The sequence below is a fragment of the Delphinus delphis genome, chromosome 1 (genome assembly GCF_949987515.2).
Source record: "Delphinus delphis chromosome 1, mDelDel1.2, whole genome shotgun sequence".
Taxonomy (NCBI): Eukaryota; Metazoa; Chordata; class Mammalia; order Artiodactyla; family Delphinidae; genus Delphinus; species Delphinus delphis.
This window is the reverse complement of record NC_082683.1, coordinates 9,515,869-9,540,110: the sequence shown is the minus strand read 5'-3', so window position 1 is coordinate 9,540,110 and position 24,242 is coordinate 9,515,869. Positions and strand designations below refer to the sequence as shown.

The window sequence follows — 24,242 nt, the reverse complement described above, 5'->3', positions numbered from 1 at the left end:
CATCCACAAGGGTAGCTAGAGGGCCCTAACAGCCAAACTGGCCCAAGCGGAGTGTGAATCTCCCACTCTCCGAGCCTGAGACCCTCCTCTTCTGTAGACTATAATATACTGGCTTTCATTTCAAGGGCATTAATGGTATCCTGGTGGCTAAAGTTTGTACATTTTACATTGATGTAAACCTAAGAGTCAAAGTGAAAACCCATTTCTCTTGTTCAGTTCATGTTTTACAAAGTTTTCATAAGGTCATATCTCATTTTATTCTCATAGTAAGCTATAAAGTCAGGGCATATTCCAGGCTGAGGAAGGCCTTCCAATAAACCATAAGTGCCTTCTTTTTTTTTTAATGAAAACAAAGCCCAGGGGTACAAAAATAGAGAAAGGAATTATAAAACCAAAGAGACTGTCCTATGTTAATTAGAGGGTTTTTTTTGTTTTTGTTTTTTTGGCGGTACGTGGGCCTCTTACCGCTGCAGCCCCTCCCGCAGTGGAGCACAGGCTCCGGACGCGCAGGCCCAGCAGCCATGGCTTACGGGCCCAGCCGCTCTGCGGCACGTGGGATCCTCCCAGACCGGGGCACGAACCAGCGTCCCCTGCATCGGCAGGCGGACTCTCAATCACTGCGCCACCAGGGAAGCCCCTAATTAGAGTTTTAAAAAATTAAGTAAAATCTTTAAACTGAGCATCACAACTAAAATTTTTTAATTGAAGTATATCTGATGTACAATATTATATAAATTACAGGTGTATACAAGTAAATATTTTAACTGCATCTGTTTATATCAAGTTTAGTAGCAAAAGAACATTGAGGAATCTGTGCCACTTTTATGTTGCTGTCAGGGGTGAAGGTCCAAGGGCAGCATACGCAATGATTCCAGGCAGAAATGTGCACACTCATTCAGACTATGACCCGGAGTCCATTTCCAAACCATGATTTAGAAAGTCTCTTGCCTCTCTACCTTTCACCGTTTCTCTAAAAGTTAAAGAGTGTTGCCTATTTTGAACCACAAGCCAAACAGTACCTTTTGTTCTGGTTTAATGTAAGTCCAGCAAAGGCATACCTCTGAGAGACTGTGGGTTCCGTTTCAGATCACCACAATCAAGCGAATGCTGCAATAAAGTGAGTCACACAAATTCTTTGGTTTCCCAGTGAAGACAACGTTAAGTTTACACTACACTGTCGTTAAGTGCACAACAGCATGATGTCTAAAAAAATAATGCATACGTCTTAATTTAAAAATACTTTATTACTAAAAAATGCTAACCACCATGTGAGTCTTCAGCGAATCATAATCTTTTTGCAATATAACATCAAAGATCACCGATCACAGATCACCATAACAAATATAATCATAATGAAGAAGTCTGAAATATTTCAAGAATTACCAAAATGGGACACAGAGACATGAAGTGAGCAGATGCTGCTGGAAAAATAGCGCCTACAGACGCGCTGGACACGTGGGGTCGCCACAGACCTTCAAGTTGTAAAACACGCACTATCTGCGCAGCGTAAGAAAACGAGATCTGCCTGTATTGAAAAACCTGATCTGACTTAAGATCCAGCAGCTCTAGAAAAGAGTCTGGAAAACAGGAATAAATTCCCAACTTACACACATTATTACCAAGAATGCTATGCAACAGAGAAATGTTGCCATTCAACTCTACCTCCTTACCTGCTCATCAAGATAAATTCCTACGTGGCACTTGAAAGGCTCTCTACGGTGAAGCCACCATCCTAGTGGCCACGGCACAAGTGCACCTATGACTTTGCTACAACAACGCTCTATGGTAGACAAGCGGGGAGCACAGGCGCTCTCCCAATGCCGGTTCATTCGTGAAAAGGTCAATCTCTAGAAGGAAACTCTGTCGAGCTGACAGGAAGGGAAGGAAAGCAGAGTTTTTAGACGCCTTTTGCATGTTATCAAACAGCAACCCCCCTTCAACTACGTTCACCTTTTTCCAGCTTCACACGTAAAATCAGCTCCTGCCAAAAATTAAACTATGGAATAACAAGATGTCCACCAAACAGGAAGCCAATGAACAAAAAAGCCAGCTACACAGCAAGACACAGCAGAATTACACTGCTGTCTTTCCGCTGCTGGACTCAGATGACTTAAAGGGTTGCTTCGCTCTAGAAGGCCGTACCACAGTTTGGACTTTATCCCCTGAGCTGTGGGTAATAACGGGTGGATATTAGGTGGGAGAATGGCACGATCAAGTTCTATGTTTTATAAAGTGAGTTCATTCTGGCGGCATTGTGAGAGCTGCGGTGGAGTCAGGGGGCAGGAGGCTATGGCAGTGGGCGAGGGAAGAGACAATCACAGCCTGGATGAAGGCAGTGGGAACGGAGAGGAGGAAGGGGAGAGAGTGCAGAGGAGCACTTGATGGCCTGGGGCCGGGTTACTGGAGGTGCGGGAAAGGCAGGGCACATGGGTGATGAAGCCAAGGCCATGTATGTAACTTCTCACAACCTATTAACTCTAAAAGAAGTTACAGTAATGTAGAGGACTCCTGAGGCTAATTACAATGGAATTTCACCTCTGTTTCCTTACCTTGGCAGCAGAGTTTGATACTCCGTGTGTAACATTTCTGATAAGGCCCCCAACATTTCCATACTTTATCAGTCCAGTCACCCCTTCAGAAACATCATTCAAAAGCCCCATGGGATTGCCGAGGAAGTCCACTGATCCCAGGATTCGAGCTGCCTGGCTGAGGAGTTCCTGTCAAACAGAGCAGGGAAAGAAGAAAACCAGCACCTGTTTATATTTGCAGATCAAGCATCCCAAGCAAAAAGGTTAGAAATCTCTCTTGTCCTCCGTTCCCACCAACACCAACAATCACACTTTAATTCTCATCAACTGTGAGCTCCTGCCCTTCGTGAGCTCTGCCCTAAACCTCTCCCAATACTCTCAGTACTCTTATACTCTTCGAAGCCATTCAGAAGAAAAAAAAAAGCTATGAAACAGGTAAGACTCTTTACAAATACTTATTAGTATATATAGCACACCCTCCTTTCCACCGCTCTACAAATAGGGAATTAGCCAGCAGCGGGGAGAGTTTGAAAAGGAAAGTGAGGGAGGAAGCAGACCTGGAGACCCCTCAGAGACCCCTCAGAGTCTGCCGAGCGGGTGGTGCATAGAGTGGGCACGTTCAGATCTACCCAGCAACCCCCCCACTTCCTGTGTGCTCCCGCTGCCTGACTCCACAGTCCAGGGATATCCGCTATCTCACTCTCCTCACAGTGCAGTGGAAATATCACCGGTGAGGGAGGTCAAGGAAGGAAGCAAAGAAAGAAAGGGGGGAGATAGGAGGGAGGAAGGAGAGAAGGGAACACGCATAGGATACACTTTAACTCTGACAGCAAATAAATTTGATATGATCTTGACCCTTCTAGTCATCGAAGAGTACGTCTTGGCTTTAGATTTTGGTCTTTGCAGTCTGGATAATAAATACAAAATGGAAAATATCCAAACTTGATAAAAACTTTTTAAGTTCAGCTCTAGGGCAGGATTTCATAGGCTCCAAGAACACTGATGTGGTCCCTGAAAGTAGGCCCATGCCTGGCAAACAGGGTTCACATTCACAGTCTTTTGCATTGTCATGAAAGCCTCAATTAAACCCTTAACATTGTGACTGATCTAGTGGAAGCCCCTGAGAGCAGTTCTGAGAGACAAGATTATCCGTTCATAAATCAGATGCACTGTCTCAAGAGTTTCATGATGTGTGTGGACTTCATGGGCTGTGATGTGACCCATAACACAACAATCAGAGCTGAAATGTTCATCTGGGTTGTCAATAGTGACATGTCAGTAACCAGAATTCCCAAACAACTAAAACAATCATTCTGCTTATGCTCCAGCCACTAAGTACTGCTCCAAAGCTCACCTCCTGGAAATGTTTGAGGATATCATTGATGATGAATTCCTTGGTCTCATAGGGATGTACCCGAGTAAATGGATCCAGATTAATCACGGCATCTTCAAACCGAATCAATGGAAATCCCAAGGTGCTTTTGAGGGCCTAGTTAGGGGGAGAAAGGCAACGATATGCTTTAGCCATGTGATGGCCTTCCAGGGTACTGTAATTCTGAATTCCATGAAAGCTACAAGTCATGTCAACTTTCCAATGAGAATCAAGGTTATGATATTCATAAATAAGGATTTTCCCCTGTAATTACAAAAGTAAAATATTAGGAATATACAAAAAAAATATATAGATATATCACTCAAAGTAACATATATCACATAAAAATAAACACTCTTAGCTTCACAGCACAATCTTTCTGGTCTGTTTTGGATCTGTATGTCACGTTCTACTTTTTGACTGAAGCATACCACACATACGGAAAGGTGTACTAATCAAATGTACGGTTCAGTGATTTTTCTCAAAGTAAACACAACCATGTAACCACCACGCAGACCAGAAAGTCGGTTATTATCCCCAACTTGGAAGCACCACACCACCATCCCCTCTTTGTGGACCTCCCATCAAGACCCCCTCTTCCCCTAAGGTAACCAGTATGCTTTTTTTAAAAAATAAATTTATTTATTTATTTATATCGGGTTTTTTTGGCTGTACTGGGTCTTTGGCGCTGCGTGCAGGCTTTCTCTAGTTGCGGTGAGCGGGGGCTACTCTTCGTTGTGGTGCGCGGGCTTCTCATCACGGTGGCTTCTCTCGTTGCGGGGCACAGGCTCTAGGCATGCAGACTTCAGTAGTTGTGGCACGTGGGCTCAGTAGTTGTGGCTCGCAGGCTCTAGAGTGCAGGCTCAGTAGCTCCGCGGCATGTGGGAGCTTCCCGGACCAGGGCTCAAACCCGTGTCCCCTGCATTGGCAGGCAGATCCTTAACCACTTCGCCACCAGGGAAGCCCGTGGTAACCAGTATCTTGACTTCCAGCACCACAGCTGAGTTTTTCCCGCTTTGAATTCTATCTAAATGCAATCATCAGTATGGACTTTATTGTATGTGGCTTCTGACATCAACAGTAAGTCTGTGAGTCACTAGGTTGCTGCACACAGCTGCAGTTTAAACACAGCTGTCAGTGCTACACAGTATTCCAACATATGAATAAAACTATTTAACCACTGCTGTTGATGGAACAGTTGTGCTGTTTCCATTTTTTTGCTATTATGTATAATGCTGCTATGAACATTCTTGGACATGTCTTTTGGGGCACATTTGTATGCATTTTTCTTGAATATCTACGTGGAAGTGGAACTGCCGGGTCATAAAGAACGTACACATTCAACCTTATAGCCTATGCTGCCAAGCAGTTTTCCGAGGCAGCTGAACCGGCTTACTCTCCCTGCAGCCGTCTATGAAATTTCCTGTTATGCTACATCCTCACCAACACGTGGTAAAGATAGCTTTTTAGAAATTAATTAATTAATTAATTAATTTATTTTTGGCTGTGTTGGGTCTTTGTTGCTGCGCGCAGGCTTTCTCTAGTTGCAGCGAGTGGGGGCTACTCTGTTGCGGTGCGCGGGCTTCTCATCACGGTGGCTTCTCTTGTTGCAGAGCATGGGCTCTAGGCACGCGGGCTTCAGTAGTTGTGGCACACAGGCTCAGTAGTTGTGGCTCGCGGGCTCCAGAGTGCAGGCTCAGTAGTTGTGGCGCACGGGCTTAGTTGCTCCCCAGCATGTGGGATCTTCCCGGACCAGGGATCGAACCTGTGTCCCCTGCATTGGCAGGCGGATTCTTAACCACTGCGCCACTATGGAAGTCCCAAAGATAGCTTTTTAAAAAACAAATATTCTAATGGGTGTGTAATGGTAACTCAGTGTGGTTTTAATTTCCATCTTCTTGTTGAAGGATGAGATTACGCACCTGATAATACACACATCAGCCTCGTGGATATACTTTTTTGTTAAGTTCCTGCTTGAGTCTTTTGCTCATTTTCATAGTGGATTGTCTGTTTTTTCCTTATAGTTTTGTAGGAGTTTTTCTTATACATTCTGTATACAAGTCTTCTGTTTCATGAATATACTGCAAGTATCTTCTCCCATTATGGGACTTGTCTTATCACTCGGTGTTTTTTGATAGCAGACATTCTTAGTTTTAATGAAATCCAACTTAACAATCTTTCCTTTATGGAAAGAACTTTCTAGGTCATAGTTAAGAAATTACCTACACTAAGGTCATAAAGATATTCCCATATGTTTACTTACAGAATTTTTATTGTTCTACTCTTCACATTTAAATCTACAATCTACCTGAACGTGATTATTATATATGTTCTAAAGCACAGATCAAGAAGCATTTTTTCCACATGGGTATTTAATCAACCGAATAACATTTATTGAAAGGCCATCCTTCCCCTTATTGTAGTACAGGGTAACTTTGTCATAAGTCAAGTGAATGTACTTATATGTGTCTGTTTTTGGATTCTCCTTTGTGTTTCATTTTGCCCTGCCTTCTGTCAATACCACACTGTCTTAATTACTATAGTTTTATAATAATTTTGAAGTATGTTAGTGTAAGCTCGCCAACTTTGTTCTTTTTCTTCAGAACTACCTTGGTTACTCTTTGCACTTTTCATCTCCAAATAAATTTTAGAATCAGCCTGTCAATCTGCCACCAAAAAAATTGCTAGAATTTTTATCAAGACTCCATTGAATCTATAGATCAATTTGAGAAGAAATGACAACTTTATAATATTGAATCTTCCAATGTATTAACATGGTGCACCCCTTTACTTGTTTAGCCCTTTTAAAATTTCTCTCAGTAATATTTAATTGCTTTCTGTGCAGAGGTCTTGTACACACTTTGTTGGATTTATTCCTACGTATCTGTGGTACAGTAAAAATGGCCACAAATTCTTTGCATCTTCTATCATTAGCAGAGTCTATTTCCCCTTCGCCTGAATCTGCACTGACCTTATAACTTGCTTCAAACAATAAAGTGCAGCAGAAGTAACGTGCAATCTCTGAGCTTTGGCCTCAAGCTTCTGCTCCACCCTTTTTGATGTTTCCACCATGTGAAGAGGCTGAGACTAGCTTCCTTGAAGACGAGAGACCACGTGGAAGGGGGTCTATTGACAGCCAACACCAAGCGCCTGACACGGTTGTAAGGTCATCTTATATACCCTTTGGTCTCAGCTGACTGGCAGGTGACTGCAGCCACATCAATAACCACAAGTCAGTCCAGCGGAAACAGCACCCAGCTAAGTCCAGTCTAAATTGCTGACCCACAGATTTGTCAACAAATAAAATGGTTGTTTTAAACTACTAAGTTTTGGCATGATTCGTTACAGAGCAATAGATGATATTGTATTTGATGTTTTCTTAATGGTGTTGTAAAGACATCCTTCAAATTTTCCTTTTCTCTGACATATAGAAATACAACTGATTTTTGTACAATGTCTTCAGTGACCTTGTTAAATTTACTTATTTATTCTAATAACTTAGATGTATATCCTTTTAGATTTTCTAGGTAATCATGTTCTCTGCAAATAATAAAGTTTTCATTTTCCTATCCAGTCTTTATACCTTTTATTTATTTATTGCACTGGCTAGGATCTCCAACGTAACAGTGAACAGAAGTGGTGAAAATGGCCATCCTTCCCTGCTTTCAATAGGTCATCACTGTGTACGATATTTGGGGCAGCTTTTTTATGGAGACACTTTATCAGATTAAGGCAGTTCCTTTCTATTTTTTTGTTTCCTGAGTTCTTATCATAAATGGATGCTGAATTTTGTCAAAAGACTTCTGTGCAACTATTGAGATAATCATATTTTTAAATTCTTTCATTCTGCTGATGTGGTGAACGACATGATTTATTTGGAAATGTAAAGTAAACTTACAACCCTGGCATAAACCTGATTTGGTTATGATATACAGTTGGCCCTTGAACAACGTGAGGGTTAGGAGTGCCAATCCCCTATACAGTCAAAAATTCTCATGTAGCTTTACAGTCAGCCCTCCATATCCACAGTTCCACATCCACAGATTCGACCAACCATGATCATGCAGTGCTGCATTTACTGGAAAAAAAAAAAATCAGTATATAAGTGGACCCATGCAGTTCAAACCCCATGTTGTTCAAGGGTCAACTGTATTTTTCTTCTTATATATTGCTATATTTGATTTGGTGACATTTTGTCCAAATTTCTTTCTTCTATGTTTGTGAAAAAATTCTAGTCTGTAATATTCCTTTATTATCTGATTATGTTAAAAATATAAATTACAGTTTTCTGGTAAACTTCTTGAACACATTTACACTTATTTTAAATTCTGTGTCTGATAATGTCAACATCTGGTTTCTCTGTTTCTAGTGTCTGTTTCTAGCGTCTGTTTTTTCTCTTGATAGGCCTGGTAATCTGTGATTGGATGCTACACTCTGTATAAAAACTTACAGATTTTAAATGAGTCTTTAGTGTCTGGCAGGCAGTTAAAGAGGCTTATTAATCCAATCAGTGTTTTCAAGGCTGGCTTTCAGTCCTTGTAAAGATAATCTTGGTCTGTTTCCATCTTTATAAGGTTTGGTATAGTCCTTCAGCAGTCTCAACTGAAAACCAATTCCATTCCTCCCCTTGTGATCTCCCCAGCACCATAAAACTGCTAAAAGATCTATTTAGTTAGCCTCTTGGCTGCTACTTTTTGCTTGGCTTCTCTCAGACTACTTAGAAATTGGCATCTGCTTCAAGAAACAAAACAGCTCAGACTATTGGGGTTTCTGTTCTGCCTGTCCCTTCTCTGTAAGATATGAGCCCCTCCACACCTACGGTCAATTAATCTTCGACAAAGGAGGCAAGAATATACAGTGGAAAAAAGACAGTCTCTTTGGCAAGTAGTGTTGGGAAAGCTGGACAGCTGCATGTAAATCAATGAAGTGAGAACATTCCCTCACACCATGCATAAAAATAAACTCAAAATGGCTTAAAAACTTAAATATAAGACATGACACCATAAAACTCCTAGAAGAGAACATAGGCAAAACATTTTCTGATGTAAATCGTAGCAATGTTTTCTTAAGTCACTCTCCCAAGGCAAAAGAAATCAAAGTAAAAATAAACAAATGGGACCTAATCAAACTTATAAGCTTTTACACAGCAAAGGAAACCATCAACAAAACGAAAAGACAGCCTACGGACTGGAAAAGACAGCCTACGGACTGGGAGAAAATATTTGCAAACAATGAGACCAACAAGGTCTTAATTTCCAAAATATACAAACAGCTCATATAACTCAATAACAAAAAAACAAACAACCCAATCAGAAAAAGGGCAGAAGGCCTAAATAGACGTTTCTCCAAAGAAGACATACAGATGGCCAAAATGCACATGGAAAGATGCTCAACATCCCTAATTACTAGAGAAATGCAAATCGAAACTACAATGAGGTACCACCTCACACCAGTCAGAATGGCAATCATTAAAAAGTCTACAAATAATAAAAATGCTACAGAGGGTATGGAAAAAAGGGAACCCTCCTACACTGTTGGTGGCAATGTAAATACATGCAGCCACTATGGAAAACAGTATGGAGATTCCTTAAATAACTAAAAACAGAGTTGCCATATGATCCAGCAATCCCACTCCTGGGCATATATCCAGAGAAGACTATTTCGAAAGGATACATGAATCCCAATGTTCATAGCTGCACTATTTACAATAGCCAAGACATGGAAGCAACCTAAATGTCCATCGACAGATGAATGGATAAAGAATATGCGGTGTGTACACAAACACATACACACACACACACAATGGAATACTACTCAGCTATTAAAAAAAAATGAAACAATGCCATTTGCAGCAACATGGATGGACCTAGAGATTATCATACTAAGTGAAATAAGTCAGAAAAAGACAAATATCATATAATATCACTTATACGTGGAATCTAAAATATGATACAAATGAATTTATTTACAAAACAGAAACAGACTCAAAGACATAGAAAACAAACTTGTAGTTACCAAAGGGGAAAGCGGGGGTCAGAGGAGGATAAATTAGGGGTTTGGGATTAGCAGATACAAAACAGATAAACAACAAGGTTCTACTGTATAGCACAGGGAATTATATTCAATATCCTGTAATAACCTATAATGGAAAAGAACATAAGTATAACTGAATCACTTCGCTGTACATGTGAAACTAGCACAACATTGTAAGTCAACTATACTTCAATTAAAAAAAAAAAAAAGATCTGAGCCCCTCAATTACCAGCTCTCTCAGTAGCAATGGAGTCTCTCTCTTGCTTGGCCAGCCCTGTGAGGCTGCCCAAAGCTTTCCTCGGATTCTCTGACTTTGGGCAGCTGCTTTCTGCTTGACTTATTTACCTTTCTCCCTACACCACTTACAAATTAGAGTTGTCTCAAAAATAGAACCAGAGTAAATGCTGGGCTCACCTTATCCAGTCTCCTTCCTCTCATAAATCGTGGCCCCTCAAGTACTGGCTGTCTTGGTAACTTTCCAATACCTTCAAACAGACTTTTGGGCTTTTTTCAATCCAGCTTGCCTTGTAGTTCTCAGCTGGTTTGGGTCTGCTATAAGCCAGTTAACAATTTTTGGATATGGCCTATTTTCCAATTAACAATTTTTGGATATGGCCTATTTTCCAATTATATTTTTATTTAACATGATGTACATTTTAGGGATTTTAGAGAGCATGCCAAATACTCTTCTTTTTTTAAACGTAAAAACACTTTTCCATGCTAATAATGTCAGTAAATCTCTAATCTACTTGGAATTTATTCTTATACAGAGTGTGAATAATAAATTTAATTTTATATTTTTCCATATGGCTAATTAGTCCAATAGCATTTATTAAAACATCTATATATTCTCCACTGAATTGAAATGCCTTTATATTAAAATAATTTAATACAAATGTGCAATTTACTGGACTTTCTATTTTATTTTCTCACTTATTTTTTAATCCTTCAGCATGTATTTTCAGAGTCTGCTTTAAATTCTTCTGGAACAAGAGCATGTTTAATTGAAATGAAGTTATATAATCGAAGAAAACCTAGATGAAACTGTCTAAAACCAGAGTGGGAGAACTTTTTTGTGACTCAAAATTCAGATTCAAAAGGCAAAAGACTGATAAGTTTGACAACATAAAATAGAAAGCTTCTGTATGATTTTAAAAAACATACGCACACCAAAAGCAAAGTAAAAACGACAAATGAAAAGCCAAAGAAAAAATACTTGCAACTTATAACAAAGACAAAACTTCTATAAAGAGCTTCTAAAATAAGAGGAGATAAAAGACCAATAAAGTGATTTTTAAAATGGACAAGTGATATGACCAGACAGTTTAGTTCACAGAGGAGAAAAATGGCCCTTTTTAATAAACATATGGGTTAGGAGAAGAGAAGAAACAAACAGAAGAATAACAGGAGAACCAGCAAGGACAACGCCAAGAACAGGGAGGTCAGCAATATCAAATATGGCAGAGGATCTGACAAAGATGAGGACAGAAAAAAGGCCACTGCATCTGGTGCCTTGGGAAGTCACTCGCAACCTCCTACTAAATTTCAGGACAAAACATTTCGGAGATTAAGAGCATCCTCAAGTTAATTCAGCCTAACACTCTTATTTCTTTAAATAAATAAAACCAAAGAAACGTTAAGTGGGTGGCTTAAACTCCTGTAGCTAGTTATTAGTAGATCGTAGACTTGAACATGCTCATTTTCACAACCACAACTACCTAACAGGCAGAAAGCATGAAGACCAGAAAAGAGGATTATTTTACTTCTCCTGAAAAATGTTCTGCTATTCATTCTTGAATGTCTCACCCATGCACATGGTGAGTGATGATGAAGTGAGCAGGCACTATTCTCCCCATTTCACTGACACAGAAACTGAGGCCCCATAGCCTCAACTGCTTTGCTCAGACCCACAATAAATAGATATGTTAGTAAAGCCAGGTACTGACATCAGTTCAGCAGTTTGTCTTGTCAATACAACTCTGAGCATTACTTTCTTCTCAGAAAAGAGGAAATGAGATCAAAGCAAAGGCATACAGCAAAAAGCTTTGTACCCCAACTTTCTCATTGCAACCAAACACTGAAGAAGAAGAACCACACATAACACAAAGACTTTGAAACCTCTACTAAGTTGTCAAAGCCCTCATGAGAGACACTATCCCCTTTCTGAGCGGCTAACGTGCTTTGTCTGAACCAAGGAAGTATTCTGGCCTTTCAGTAAAAATGATCTTTACCTGGTACTGCTTTGGGGCCTCCCACATTTGAAAAAGCTGAGATATGGCACACTGGTATGAATTACTCTGCCACCTTCAGGTTGTTCTGGTGAGTCAAAGTACAGGAGATGAGAGTTTCCCTCTTTCCGAGCCAAACAGGGCTTTTTCTTGTAGTAACTGAATGACTAATCAAATACAGTAGTATACAAAGTTGATGCTTATTTACTCAAGTAGCAGACAGTTTCCTGTTATAAAATGGATTCTGGAGAAAGCAATCTGTGCTCATAAGTTCCTAATAAAAATAGGAAAATGTCTATTCCTACTTCCGCCAGATAAAAACCGCTGAAGTCTTCCAGAAACTTTATAGAGTTGAAAGAAGAAATACCTGTCCATATGCCATAAGGTCTCAGATCACAAGCTAGTCCCTGGGCCATGTCCTTTCCCTTCTTAGTTTATCCTGCACTAAACAAAACTGTCTGGAATTCATTCTTTAAAGGTTTATTTATGGTACATAGAGACTGTTTATGTGAAGCAGGGTATTTGCCCACTTGCCTCTTGGGACAGTGTTTAAAACTACAGGGATATTTCCCTCTCTGGCACTTTCTGAAATACAATTAACAATACTGGATCTTTTTTCCTTTTAACAAATCTGGTTTTTATTTAGGGAGGGGAGGAAAAAGTAAAGGGTCTGAAGTTTCCCAACAAATTATTTCAAGCCTTTGAGAAGACAGTTTTAGGCTTTTTAAATAGTGTCTTTGTTTGAAATTCCCCCTCACCCCCACCCTCTTGCTCTCCGACCATTAAAATGTGGGTTTTCTTCCAAACTAGATTGCTCAATTAAAGCCCTTCTTTTGTAATACCCCAATGCTCTAAATGGGAAAAGGGCTGCTGTAGGCCACCTTATGAAACCTTTTAAGGGCTCCTGGACTCTTTTGATCTTTAAGAAAACCGAAAGAACATATAAACTACCTGGCACTTTCAATATTATTCTGCTACTCTCTAACATGCAAACTTGGGAGAATAATGGCGAATGGGGGGGGGGGGGGCGGGGAATGCCGTGCTTTCGTCTCTGCATTTGTGAGATGGAACTATTATCTCCCCCTTCTTCCATCGCAGAGTAAGGAATCCAATTGAGATAGCAGATGTGAAACTGCTTTGAGTCCTTCTGAACAGACACTCTATCTGGCAATAATGTACCCTCGGTGTAAACCTGAAGAGACTTCCCTCTGAGACTTCTGACAGCCTCGTTTCTGGCCTGGAGTCAAGAGAATCAAGATAATTATGCCTTCAATACCAAAGACATGGTTACCTTTTAGTCAGACTCTCATGATTCCTGCTCTGGGACAGGACTCCATTTCCTAAGCACATACTTTTAGCCGTTACATATTCATCTCAAAGAGCAGACTGCTCTTCCTAAGAGCTACTAATAAAGGGATATTACTCTGTTAGAAAACTATTTGAATAAATGACATTATTTATGAGTCCCAGACTCCTCGAGGAGAAGGCAAGACACAATAAAATGGTGACTTCTGTAAGCTGAGAATTTAACTCTGACATCCCAATTCCCAGCACCCTGTTTGAAACATTAAGGTACCACATTCAGGGTGTCCCCCGCCCCACACCTCATAATGTGGCTGCTCCACTGAATCTGTTTAGCAATCATTTGAAAAATGCCTTGAAAATGTTCCTTCAATATAGCGCCAAATGAAACACTCAACCTAAACGACTCCCAGAGTGTATTGCATGCAGGGTGAGCGTGCAAGCATCAATACCAAGGAACTGGGGGCCTGAAGCTACTTCAACTGTAGAAAATCATACTGCATTTGTTAGTCTGGGGGGAAATCTTCTACCAGGAGCAATTTGGAAGGAACAATTAGGTGTCTGTGTTTCTTAGTAAGATGATTTAGAAAACAAGAAGTCCTTAACTCTCAGGAAATGCCTGACACTGGTTTGTTGGGTGAGTGCCAAGTGTTCTGGGGGAATATATACTTTATCAAACAAACCCATTCCAAAGGGTCACATAAGTCAAGTGGATACTTGTGGATATTAGCAAGATAGTGGTTTTCCCATGGTTTCCCCCCCACTCCCATGCTAATTATAAGTATCTTTAGTCTCCTGGGAAACATGAAGTTAAAGCTAATTAAGCAGACAGGACAGTCCATGGAGAAGGCCCTGTTCTCAGGATGGTTGCAGGAGCTCCCCGGTCCCGACCTGCATTCCCAACTACTCACCCCGTTTGCTGCCTTAATGAAGCAGTCACCCTTGCCCTGTCCTTACCCAAAAACGACTTGATTTGGACCAGACTACTGTCTTGTTACCTGTAAGTCTATTTTAGAAGTTGTGAGCTGGCAAATCGTGGGCCCACATGAGGCCCACACATGTGTTTTGTTAGGTCCACAAGGCTTAAAAACAAAAACAAAAAAATTCAAATCGGTTGCCAACATTTAAAAACCAGGAGATTCCACATAAAAATCCAGATTTCCGGCTTCACTTTAAAAACTCCAAAGATCTGGCAACACTGGGTTCACATTCCCCCATAACAACTGGCTGGAGCTGAGCTGCACTGCCCCCTTCAGATGAAGAGTGCACACTCTGAGGGCCACGGTGCCCCCGGGGCTGCTTCGCCAACTTCACTGCTGGCACAGTTCCTGCAGGCATGGAAATTTATGACTCCAGGTTTATTACTTATTTGTCCACATCTCTAGCTACTCCTGTTCAGAAAGAAAGACCACCCTGCAGCATCTTAAAGGAGGCAGCATGGGGCAGTGGGAAAGCCTTCGACCGGTGGTTAGTGGGGAGGTAGATGCCCTGATACCCATCTTCAAGTGCAACAGAGGAAAGAACCAGAAGTAAGGGGTACAGGCTGCAGGGAGGCAGACGTAGACTCCGCCTAAGGAAGGACCTTCCAACAATCACCTGGGTTCTACTCCTGCTCCAACTACACAGGCTTCAGTGACAAAACACTGTGAACTCCAATATCCTTGTTCATCAAGCAAGGGCATCATTAAGGACTCACAGAGCTCTAAAATCCTCCGCCTCCTTATGTTCTAAGGGACAGCACAGCATAGGGGTAAAATGTATATAAACTTTAGAGTCAGATAGGCTTGGATTTGCATTCTAGAAGCATCCCTTAATTTTAATAGATTTTACTGCAGAAAATAAAGATGGTATTCAGACTGTATCTGTCAAGTGCATATCCAGATACTCTGTAGGAGTGTCTCATCCTAATACGGTGGGTAGGGGAGGCCACACCTTGGTGGGTAAGTGACCGCGTCATCCTTGAAGGTGGTAGACATTTCCACCGTCAACCATTCAAAAAGAGGTGAGTACTTAGGAGGCGAGAAGGAGGGCAGGCAGGACTCGGGCACAAAAAGAAGATATTGTCTTGGCTACAGCTTTTCTCTCGAGTCTGGGAGCGGCCCTAGGAAAGGAGGCTTTTACCTCACTGAGATGAGCCAAGAGCTAAGCAGAGGGCAGATGGGGTTTTATGTAATTCTGTGTTTACTCTCTTTTGTTACTCTTTAATCTTTAGCAAAGTCATACTTAAACATTAAAAAAAAGAAAAGAAAAGAAAAGGAATATACAGTTGACCCTTGAACACCACACTTAGTTTGAACTGCATGGTCCACTGACATGCGGATCTTTTCAACAGTTTACTCGGATGCAGAACTGCACATAATGGAAGTTATATGCAGATTTTCAATTGCGAGGAGGGGTGGGTGCTCCTAACTCTCACACTATTCAACGGTCAACTGTACATATGTACGTACATATATGAGTCGCTAAAAATTCTCAAAAAAGAAAACCTATAAAAATATCTGCTACAAATGATGATACTGGACGGAAAAAGCAAGTGGTAAACACACTCATTCTTTTCCAAGGAAAAGTCATTTTTAAAACTTACCCAGCTAGCAGCTCACCTTGAGATCCAGTGGTAGCTTGTTGGAGGTGAACACGCTCAGCTTGATCTGGGGGATGCTGATTTTGAGATTTTCAAAGTAGTATCGAATTGGCGTCCCACCTTGCTCAGCTGTCTTTTCGTGGAGGTTTTCATCGTATTTTTCCACCTCTGGTACAAAGGTAGAATTGTTTTCTTGAAAAATAAGTTTCCTCTGAAGTCTCATGATTCAAATACTTTCGTTCACATTGAAAAGAAACTCACAGAAAAATGTAAACGTCTATTTGTCTAAATTTAATTTTTTAGGGCTCAGTAATATGTACAGTACCCTGATGCCATTTCTTTGTAAAAGTAGATCTGGTTCATGTTGCTGATCCAAAAAGTACAATAGCTTAATCTTTTGATTGTGACTCTATTACCATCTGGCAGATATCATCTCTGGAAAAAATAATCCAGGTGGGAAAGCCAAAGGTCATGGGTGTGCTTGATGGCAATGCGTTTTCTAGAAACCATGTCGTTATCATTATTATTATAAATGACCCAGATTATCTGAATTTATTTCAGAAAATGGTATCTAAATAAGTACTTGGAGTGTAGATTAACTGAATCATCATGAACAACATGACCAATTAAATGATGAATCTGAGCGAAACATAATGCCTTGAAAAGAAACAGGCTGCAGGCTATAAAGAACCAACATCACAACAAGTGGCTCTCTCTCCCAAACAGTGGACGTCATTTAAATAGCAGAGTGGAGGCCGATTTCTCACTTGTTATCTCATGAAGCAAAAGGGATGAACACAGGCTAAAACACAGCAATGTGCTCTTCAACTTGATGCTGTCCCCACACCCATGTGGGCAGCTTATTTGCACTTGGATTCAGGTGCTTTTAAAAATAAAACCAAAGAGACTGTACATATCTACATATCAAACAAATTTATACTGTAAGCTTTTACACAGTTCTATTTATAGAAAGAAGGGAATAGGTTAAAAAAAAAAAAAAAGATACCGCAACAGAGATAGGCTTATCTGTATTCAGGGAACAGGAATAGTTATAGAAGGCAGAGGAGATTCCTCAATGAAAGGCAGGCAAGGATTTTACAAAAGAGTCTAAATCCACTAGACAATGCTTGGGGAGAAATTTATTTAGAGCAACTTACAAGAAAAGCGTGTCCAATCAAATTTAAAGTAAAACTTCCCAAGAAGGTACCCAAAAGAGAACAGATACCTGGCAGGCAGGCTCAAGTGGCTCTCTGAACACAAATAAACACTGGCGTTCTGACCCAAAGTGGAGAACGCAGCACTAAACAGACAGGATCTGCTCCTGATCCCAAAGACACTTACTTAAAGCTTAAAGTCTAAATCTGGGGTAAACAGAGCAAAAATATCTTTCTTGCATTGTGTGCATGTATGTTCATATGTACACACGTCCCCAGGGATTTTTTTCCCCCTTTAGCCTACATGGGCAGATAAACATTAAAAGTCTCTATCTTATCATTTCTTTAGGCTCAGTATTTAGTTTAGTCTTCAAAAGACTAAGCATTACTGACTTCTTTCTAAGCTGTATATACAGTCTAGCAAAGGCCATGATGAGGGATCTAAAATAAAGAGACGACAGCTACATAATTTCTGTGGCACTGCTGGAAAATTTAGGTCTTTCAAAAGCTTATCCTACTCCCCTCTCCAAAGAAGAGAAAAGTAACAAGAAACCTTTGTAATTACATTAAGGCATAAGGGTATGGATGTGAAAAAAAGTTAAGGAGTTGAGGCTAGCCAATTTTTTTCCTCAGCTAAACCAAAGGAACTGCCGAAGGGATTTCTGATTCTTGGCCCTGAATCTGTTTAATAAACAAAGGTTAGGAAACAAAGTGGTTTGCTAAATGACTAACATCATTTCTGCCATCTTAAAGCAGATGAGTCAAAAAACATGAAACAAAGAGGAACAATATACTGCTTCCCAAAAGCTTGCCCCTGGGTATGCTGGGACACCAGAGACCCTTGGAGCAGCTTCTTTCGTACACAGATACACCTCAATACCTGTCAACAAGCAATACTTAGAAAGAGAACTGAACCACAAACCTTAGCTTCCCAGCTCAGACTATGAAGTGGATAGGGAGCTTGCCAGGCATTCAGAGGCCACCTATTTTCACAAGCAGACTAAAAAATGCCACCCTTGGGCCAATTCCCAGATACACACCTAGAACATTCAACATTACCTGATTCTGCCTGATCGTAGCCAAAGAAACTCAGCAGCTTGAGGAGCAGTTTCTCCTCAATTTGTACCGTGAATCTCTGAGCCGTGACCATCAGATGCTAGAGATAAAGAAATTCTGATTTACAGTGCGAATGCCAGAGGAACTCTCATCCGCGCCCTAAGAAGGCCCCTGTGATATGGCGTGGTCTCTTTACTTATGTGATTTCATAATCATACTGCCAAATTTTTTCTGGCTCATCTCTCTCTACATTGTTATAATGAATCAAAAATTCCAGAAGATGTTTAGTAGACGATTCACCATCCTATTGCTTGGTTCCCAGGGCATCTGTGTCTGGTTAGTCAGGATTATACTTTCCGATGCACTGTGGTATATGGTACTGAGCTCACATGGACAGCAGCTAGTTTAAGGAGCAGAACTGGGCTTGTGAATTTGAGGGCCACAGGCAGGCTTGACCCCACTGGCGCTGGTGACAAAGGACCAGAAATATGAGAAGCAACGTCTTAGCTCCCACTTTTCCAGAATTTGGTGGTGTAACACTAGCCTGTACATGAAGACTTCTCCAGGAAAGAAAGTTTATCACTTCTGAATGATCTGCTTTTAGTAAATAGTGTGGCAGCTTACAGAGGAGGATGCCTGTCCCAAGGTCAGGTCCCTCCTCCTATCCCTTTTCCAGTAGTCTTGGATTATTATTTTTTAAATTTATTTTATTGAAGTATAGTTGATTTACAATGTTGTGTGCTAATTTTTGGATTATTATTTTAATAACATATCGAGATCATGCCTGGTCACAACCAATCTAGAAGATGCTATACTTTCCTGCAGAGACTTCACGCTGACGAATACAGACTCTGGCCCCTCTGGATTCAGTACTATTGCCCGCTGAATCATCGACAACACAACTGAGAATCTGAAGTTTTAAGAGGAGTTTCCATCAATTCCGCTACACAATGTATCGAGTCGCTTAGTGCCTTACCCCCACTGGACTATTTCCATCCACAGCCTGAACTGCTGCTCTGAGCCTTGGCTGCGAGAGGACAAATCAAGCCCACCAGCCTACCTTGTAGATGTTGGTCAGCGCACTCTTACTGGGGAACTTCACCGTGTTCACTTGCACAGCAGGGCCTGTCTCAATGACCTCATTCTCATTGCTCAGTGGAGTCACAAAGAGCATGAAGGGCTGCGTGGTGCCAAGGAGCTGATTGTCCACCTAGGACATGAAAAAGCAGCAACAAAGACAGACAAATTGCTCAGTTTTCATTTTTACCTTTAACTAGGTCTCACAATATGCAGGTCATTCAGAAAGTACTTTTGGAAAAATATATTCTCACTAAAACCAGCAACAATAATAGCAATAGTTAGGAGCTGTACTTTATTTGGTGAGTGCTGTGTGCCACGCACCGAGCTGGTCCCCTCACAAGCATTGTCTCATCAAGTCCCACAACGGCCAGCCTGTCCAAGTTACCAAACTCAGGGCTCTGCTGCATCCTCACCACAACCTCCTGGGGATCATCACTGTCCTCATGTCACAGACAAAGAAGCTGAGAAGAGAGTCCCCTGCCTAAGGTTGTACACCTAGTCAGTGACAGAATGAGAACTTGACTCCACTTCTCTCTGTCCCCAAAGCGAACGTTCTCAACCACTAGGCTATCAATGCTTCTCTTGCTCCAAATTCCCTGAAGAACTCAAACGAGAGAATCAGTAGCAGATGGCTACCAAATGGGCACAGTTGCCCATCCTAAAGTCAACTCCCTTCTAGGAATGGAGCGACGAAAGCAGTGGCACCAGGGACTGCTCTATTCATCCCCCACATCAGCACCATCACCGAGAACACACTCTCCACACTCAGGTAAGTTTATGGACATCCAGAGGCTCACGGCAGGAAGCAAGCATCTTTACTTTGCTTTACCCTAAAGGCCCACACTAGGAAGAGGAAAGAGGAGAGAACATGTGTCGGGTACCCCTAAGCATACTTCCTACACATCACCTAACACATTCCTCACTACAACCCTAAAGGTTAATTGTTATTCCTCCCCATTTTACAAACAAGAAAACAGAAGCTTAGAGAAGTTAAACTACTTGCCCACACTATTACTACTATTATATTCACAAGGTATAATAGTAAGTAGGAGAGTTGGGATTCAAATGCAGGTATTTCGAGCATCAAGCCCTTGACCTTTCCATTGTATCACATGGGTTCCCACAGAACCATTTTGTACAGTCGCTGCAGATGGTCCTTCTGTTGGCTTTCAAGGTGCAGAGAGAAGGGCAAGGGACCTAGAGCACTTCTTCTTACTTCCATTCTTGCCTCCTACCATGTGCTCTCTATACAGCAGCCAAAATGATCTTTCAAAAACACAAATCATGTCCCTCCTTCCTGGACACGCTGCAGTGGCTTCCCTTATCTCCTAGGACAGGACAGCACTCCTCAGCACAGCCTCCAAGGGCCCACCTGATCCAGTCTCACTACATACCACTCTCCTCCAGGCTCACCACCATGCCTGCACACAAGCCTCCCCATTGTTTCTCAAAGATGGGCAAGTCTCTCCTCCCTCAGAATTTTCCGGAACATTTTCCCCATAGTATACCTTTTCTCTGGTTTTCTCATTCTATTCTTCCAAGTTCGGCTCAGCTCCCACTTCCTCAGGAAGACCCTCCTAGGCCACCTTACCTAAAGCAGCAGCATCCCTCTTTATTCTCTCACAGCAGTTACCCCAAGTTGGAATTATTTATTTGCTTGCTCGCTCACTTATTGGCTGACTTCTCCCCTAGTCTGTTAGTTCAGAGAGCAGAAACTTCATCTTTTGAGTCATGGTGGTATCTCCAGAGCCCAGTGCCATGCCCAGCACACAGATGATAACTCAGTTAGAATTCACCCAGTGAGTGAATCACCTGTCACACCCAATAGAAATGACAATAAAGTCTCACCTTATTCTGACCTCTTCTTTGTTCTTTCCCCAAACACATTTGACACAAGTGTACTAACTGTGAATTTCTGATTCTTGTTTTAGTCTCTCAATTAGATTTAGACACTCCCTAAGGGTGGGACTGTATCTTCTGTTCTTAAAAATTCTTCCTCATAGCACTGTAATCATAGTAAACTCTCAAATCTATTTATTTTCTACAATTTACAGCACACATGAAATCAAGAGGTACTACAGGAAAAAAAAATCTTTTTAATTACAGTAAAAAGTCAATGAAATTAATGAACAGCAAATGATTCCTTGGATCTTCTCCGTAAGATCAAAAAAGAAAGACAAAGAAATAGAGGTGGCAAGATATTAACTTTTTATCCTCAAACAAATGGGATGTCATTAGCCTGAACTCTTTGCTATTTGTGATATATGATGAAAGAAAAAATTCTTCTGAAAAGGGGTTTTGGCATGATAATCCTTTAACATTTTTTTGTAGTGTGGATCTGCTGGAAATGAGTCCTTTTAGCTTTTGAATGTCTAAAAACACCTTTAATTCACCCTTGTTTTTGAAAGATATATTTGCTGGGCACAGACTTCTAGGTTGGCAGGTTTTTTTTTCCTTTCAACACTTTAAAGATGTTGCTTACCATATTCTCACTTGCATTGTTCCCAATAAGAAACTGGCTGTCATTCTCACCTTTGTTCCTTGTGAGGAACGTGGCTTTTTTAATCTGGATGCTTTATCACTGGTTTTGAATAATTGATTACGATGTACCTTGGTACAGTTTCCTTCATGTCGTATGTGTGGCAGGGCAGGGGAAAGGCACAGGGGACGGTGTGAATGTGGATTTGTGTTTGAGCTGCTTCTGTGAGTTTATAGTTTTCATTAAGTTTGGAAAATCTATGGTCAAAATCTTTTTTTAAAAAAAATAAAATTGAATTTAATTCATGATTTTAAATTTTTTTTAATGTTTATTTATTTATTTATTTGGCTGCATCGGGTCTTAATTGCAGCACATGGGATCTTCATTGCAGCATGCGGGATCCTTCACTGCGGCGCACGGGCTTCTCTCTAGTTGTGGCACGCGAGCTATAGAGCACGCCGGCTCAATAGTTGGGGTGCACGGGCTTAGCTGCCCCTCGGAATGTGGGATCTTAGTTCCCCAACCAGGGATCAAACCCACGTCCCCTTTGTTGGAAGGCGGATTCTTAACCACTGGACCACCAGGGAAGTCCCTAATTCATGACTTTTAAAAGTTATTCATGTTTTAAAAAAAGAAAAAAGGCAGACATTTACCTAACAACAAGAACAAAACCCTCTAACAAACATAATAATTACAAAATTCCTTCCAATTTTTTTTTTTTCCTGTCTCCTCCTCTCTCTCTCCTCTGGGGACTCCAATTATCCATATATTAGATTGCCTGAAGTTTTCTCATAGGTCACTGATGCTGGTCTCTTTTGTGGGGTTTTTTCCCCCTTGGATTATTTTTCTTTGGGTATTTCAATTTGGACAGTTTCTCTTGTTATGTCTTTAAGTTCACTAATCATTTTTTCTGCACTGTGTCATCTGCTACAGATCAAATCCAGTGTTTTTTCCATTCCATTTTAATCTCTAGAAGTTTGATTTGAGATTTTTATATCGTCCATGTCTCTGCTAAACTTTTTGAACATGCAGAATAGAATACAGTTACAATGAGTTTTAATGTCCTTCTCTGAAAATCCAAACAGCTCTGGGTTGCTTCTGAATGATTATGCTCCTCATTATATACTGTGTCTTCCTACCCCTTTGCACACCTGGTAATTTCTGATAGGATGCCACATACTGTGATTTTTGCTTTGCTGGGTGCTGGATGTTTCTGTATTCCATTAAATCTTGAGCTTTGTTGTTCAGGGACATGGTTAATTTACTTGGAAACAGATTTGATTCTTTCAGAGTTTCCTTCTGTGTGACTGATTTGTTAGCTAGGTCTGGAGCAGTGCTCAGCCTAGGGCACACAGCTCACCACGGAGGCCCAAGACTTTCTGGAAGGCTCCTCCCAATGTCCCATAATTATCAGTTTTCCCAGTGTGGCTGGTGGTGAGCAGCCGGTGCTGTGACCGGTGCTATGACCCTTTCGGACGGTAGGTTCCTCTCATCTGTCCTTTGCTGACCATCTGCGGGGCCCTCTGCAGATCTCCTGAGAGTTCTTTCTGTGCAGCATGCTCCTCCCAGGTCTGCTGTCCTATGAACCCTGGCTGCCTTGGTCCTAGGACTCTTAACCCTGCTCAGCTCATCCACTCTGCTGGGTTCTGTCTCAGTCTCTCCGCCTGGTGACATGGCCTGGAAACTTTTTCACGGCAGCAAGCTGGGGTGATTGCAGGGCTCACCTCTTCTGTTTCCCACCTCTCAGGGATCACTGTCCTTTGTTGCCTGATGTCCAGTGTCTTGAATCGGTTGTCTCCTTACTTGATCTGGATTTTGGGGGTGTTTCAGGTAGGAAAGTAAATCAGGTCTGTTACTCCACCTTGATCAGAAGCACAAGTCCACTTCCCTTGTTTTTCTCCCTATGGTGAACTTCAGTTCCTCTAAATTATGGTTAGATGATTTCCGCTGTTTTCTCTATTGGCAAGATGAGGGACCATGGGTCACCTTCCTCCATGCCACCTTGACCAAGTTATCTAAGTTACTGATGGACTAGCTGCTATATTCAGAATTCTGCTCTACAGAAAAATTAGTAAGACAAATATAGGTAAAAGGATTCTTTTCATAGAACGATTTTCTGAAGACCATAAGAAATTTGTGCCAAAGTACTGAAGTTTTTAGAACATCAAACACTGATCTGGTCGGCTGTTCAGCAGGAAGAAAAGGAGATCAACAAGTCCTAAGCGCCCCCCCTCACCTGTACATCCCGTATGCTGAGTTCTAGCATATGACTGGCGGCCAGCTGCGTGTAGTGCACATTGATTCCCGTAAGACTTGCAAAGACCAGTTCTTCTGGGACTTTATTAATTAAAGACAACCCAATTCCACCTTCTAACTTCACAAGCACCTGAAAGGAAACCAAAATATGGCACACTGACAGTTTAAAACAC

The 24,242-nt window shown here is 41.2% G+C and overlaps 1 protein-coding gene across 5 annotated transcripts in view; it reads right to left on the bottom strand.

Moving 5' to 3' along the window:
• VPS13D (vacuolar protein sorting 13 homolog D) overlaps positions 1-24,242 on the bottom strand; it is a 244,518-nt gene that overhangs the window by 85,533 nt on the left and 134,743 nt on the right. For all 5 annotated transcript variants that reach the window (XM_060014644.1, XM_069540755.1, XM_060014636.1 and 2 more), the window contains 6 exons: positions 24,050-24,199; positions 19,315-19,464; positions 18,258-18,354; positions 16,064-16,212; positions 3,883-4,017; positions 2,550-2,717 (listed from right to left, as the gene is read on the bottom strand). In XM_060014644.1, the coding sequence (XP_059870627.1) occupies positions 2,550-2,717; positions 3,883-4,017; positions 16,064-16,212; positions 18,258-18,354; positions 19,315-19,464; positions 24,050-24,199 (849 nt within the window). The remainder of the gene's footprint in view (positions 1-2,549; positions 2,718-3,882; positions 4,018-16,063; positions 16,213-18,257; positions 18,355-19,314; positions 19,465-24,049; positions 24,200-24,242) is intronic.